Source organism: Hipposideros armiger, unplaced genomic scaffold (assembly GCF_001890085.2).
Source record: "Hipposideros armiger isolate ML-2016 unplaced genomic scaffold, ASM189008v1 scaffold_93, whole genome shotgun sequence".
Taxonomy (NCBI): domain Eukaryota; kingdom Metazoa; phylum Chordata; class Mammalia; order Chiroptera; family Hipposideridae; genus Hipposideros; species Hipposideros armiger.
In genome coordinates, this window is record NW_017731443.1 from 1,968,461 (window position 1) to 1,971,701 (window position 3,241).

General features: G+C 46.7%; 1 protein-coding gene across 2 annotated transcripts in view; it reads right to left on the minus strand.

Moving 5' to 3' along the window:
• The window catches only part of DPF2 (double PHD fingers 2), a 20,916-nt gene that overhangs the window by 15,473 nt on the left and 2,202 nt on the right, over positions 1–3,241 (minus strand). For both annotated transcript variants that reach the window (XM_019645563.1, XM_019645562.1), the window contains exons 2-4: positions 1,102–1,262; positions 588–695; positions 102–265 (exon numbers count right to left, since the gene is read on the minus strand). In XM_019645563.1, the coding sequence (XP_019501108.1) occupies positions 102–265; positions 588–695; positions 1,102–1,262 (433 nt within the window). The remainder of the gene's footprint in view (positions 1–101; positions 266–587; positions 696–1,101; positions 1,263–3,241) is intronic.

The window sequence follows — 3,241 nt, forward strand, 5'->3', positions numbered from 1 at the left end:
CCTGGCCCACAGCTTCTGCTGCCATTCTGATTACTGGGCGGCCTCTGAAGAGGAGGCTGGTTTTCATCAAAGCTCCCTTAACCAGAGTGTTAACCTTGTACCTTCCGTGCTCGACTGTTGGTCACAGGAAACTCGCCCAGGCTGTCATCATCAACTCGGGGATCTGGGGCGCCTCGCTTCTCCAGGGGGTCGGTGCGCAACAGAGCCTCTAAACTACTGCCATCCTGAGAGATCAGCCCCTCCTTCTTCAGGGTCTGGTCTGTGTCTGCAGGCAAGGTCAGGGTGAGGTGAGGCGCAGAGGGCTGAGAGCAGACCACTTTGGGTCTGCACTGTGCTAGGCCGGCCACAGGCCAGTCAGCGTCTTCTGGTCTCTGGCTGCCCAGGAACCAAGATACCCCAGTTCACCTGGCACCACAACTTATCTGTTGACCTGTCTCTTTCATTAGGCTGAGCTCTTTGAAGAAAGAATCACATCTGATTCATTTTAGTATCTTCAGGATCTAAATCTGGGCCTGGCACATAACAGATTAGCAGGCCTCTGATCATGCAGCGGGCCACGCGCCTGCTCAGGGAGGAGTGTGATTTACCTGGTTTAATAGATGGGAACGAAAGTCTCGGGTCCTCAGGAGGGTGGGCTCGCCGCTTTTTGCGCCAGCGCCGGGCAGGGTAGGAGTACAGCTGCCCAGAGGCCAAACCTGCGGAAAGAAGAGAGAGAAGTCAAGCCCTAACCCAGTCCTAGAAAATAACATTCAAACACTGTCTAGATGAATAGGCCCCATTGGAGTTCTAGAGCAAAAGAGGAATATGGGCAGTGCTGGGGGTGGGGGCGTGGGTGGGATAGTTTATGGAAAAGAAAAATAAAGTCAGGGGACTTGGCTAACACACAGATTTACAGAAGCCCAATAACAGCCTCAGCGGGGCAGTCCTGCAGAAAACCAAAATGCTGGTATGAATCCGTTTGATTCTTCCTCCCTGGGCTTCTAATCAGGTAAAGAATATATCCAACCACGGGTGGAAAGCAGTAGGGCAAACCCTCTCAGCCGGCTCATCCCTCAAACGAGGAAGTTTCTTCCTCTTGTGCTCCTGAGTCAGGACCCTCACCTGGACCCCGGTGTCGCTTTTCCATCCAGATGTAACAGTTGCTCTGAGCTACTCCGGTCTGTGAGTCCAAGAAAGGCAGGCGCACACTGCGCTCGGCACAGAGGCGGGCATTGTAATTGTGGCACTGCTCCATGGCGTCTTTGTAGTACTGCTCCCCAAGGCTGCGGGAAAGACAAAAACTAGGTGTGTGTGTGTGTGCTGGGGGTGGGGCGCAGAGCACAGGGTGCTGAACTATCCCTGTCCTTTGCCATCTGCTTCTCTACTAGGCTCAAGGGACCGGGAAACTGCTGCTTTGGTTCTAGTTGCCTCCATTTCTGCCTCATGGGACACAGAGCCCCTTCACTAAGCCATTATGAGAAAAGGCACTTTACAAATAAATTAGCATCAGGAACACATGACTTCATCATTTGTCTAATCAGACGTAAGTCTAACCCACAAAGAAGAAACGAATGTTCATTCTGTGTCTCTCCTGAGTCCAAACCCTGGCTACTCAAGAGGCTTAATCCTCGTGACTCTGAGAGGCAAAGGTTAGCTCCTTTTTACAACAGAAGAAGCGATCAACAAGGTCTGGGGGACATGTAAAAATATAGTTAGCAAACTACAGTATATCCAAACAATGAAATTCTATTTAGCCATAAAAAAAGGAGGAAGCTCTTCATGTACTGATATTAAACAATAACCAAGATAACTAGGAAAAAAAAGCAGTACGGTGCTGAGAATGCTACCATTTGTGGAACAAAGAGGTGGAAAAGAAACTGTAGCCTCCAGGGAGAAAAAACAGGTGACATGGAGACTTTCTCCTACATGCTTTTATATCTTTTGAATTTTGAACTAGTTACTTAGCCAACTAATTAATTCTATATACTAATTTTATAGTCAATGGAAAATATCTAAAAATACCTGAAATTCCTTGCAGCCTATTCTTTAATGAGTACCATTATGGCCAATACAAAACCTGTTTGCTTGAAGACCCATCCCAGGCCCTTCATTTTCACACCATCAAATTATATAGGAAAGAACTTTGGACTCAGAAGACTCAATTTGAAATCTCAATTAAGGGTAAACCTTTAAGTGCTCTAAGAAGCTGGAAAACTGCACAGTGCCAGGAGTTATCTGGTTCTAAGAAGCATGTATAGACAACCAATCTTGTTCTCAGGGTTTAACGAACACTTTAGCACTGGAGCTTAAACTGTAACAATTTATATTTATATATTTGATCAACCTTAAACGGAGGGCAGAGATGAGTTCTTTCCCACAGTATTCCCAGTATCCATGAAGGTGTCTGGGGCATCTTGATCTGACTTGGGAGTAAAAAGACCTGGCTTGGAAGAAAGTCAACAAATAAACGTGCACAGTTATAGACTGGGGAGGTTGGATTAGATAACCTCTAACATATTCCATGTTGAGGGAGACCCCTTGCATGAGAAGATGGACAGAGTAAGTCTGTATGGCTTACATCCATAACTTGAGCTACACCAGCAAACTCTGCTCTGGAATCCGAGGGGAGCTTCCATTGAGCAGCCACAATAGACCACTTAGGCACAGCTTACCAAGTTCCTAGCAAATGAAAAAGACACACCACAAGCAAGGTGGTGACACCACAGGACAGCCTGGTTTGATTCAATGAGCTGTAAGGCAGGCATGAATCCTGTGCTGGCGAGAGGAGAGAACAGAACAGGCTCACATTTGCTTGCCTTTAGGAGGCAGCCATGTCCTCATAACAGGAAAATTGGATAAACAAGGCTGAGTGCAGCAGCTCCTTTGTTTCTGCTGATGGGAATTGATACTGACACTGGAAGTCAAATGGAAGGAAGGGCCAGACGGGCTGAGAGCTGCAAGGAACAGTTCCGGGGGAGTTGGTATTAAAGTTCTTGGGAGTTAAGTGGAATTTCAGAAGGAGGGGCAAATTGTCTCATGAGTAGGAGAGCTAGGGCTGACACACAAGTTAGGGGGAGAGAGGATCTGAAGAGGAGAGAGCAAGAGAGAGTGAGAGACAACTCTTGAAGAACTTAAGGCTCCTATCACAAGAAATTTCAAGCTAACATTATTCTCTAGATCTTGTTATCGAATCAGAAGGTATCAAAATTAGTCAGCAGCCACAGATATTTAATACTATTATTTTATCTTAGTAAGACACCTT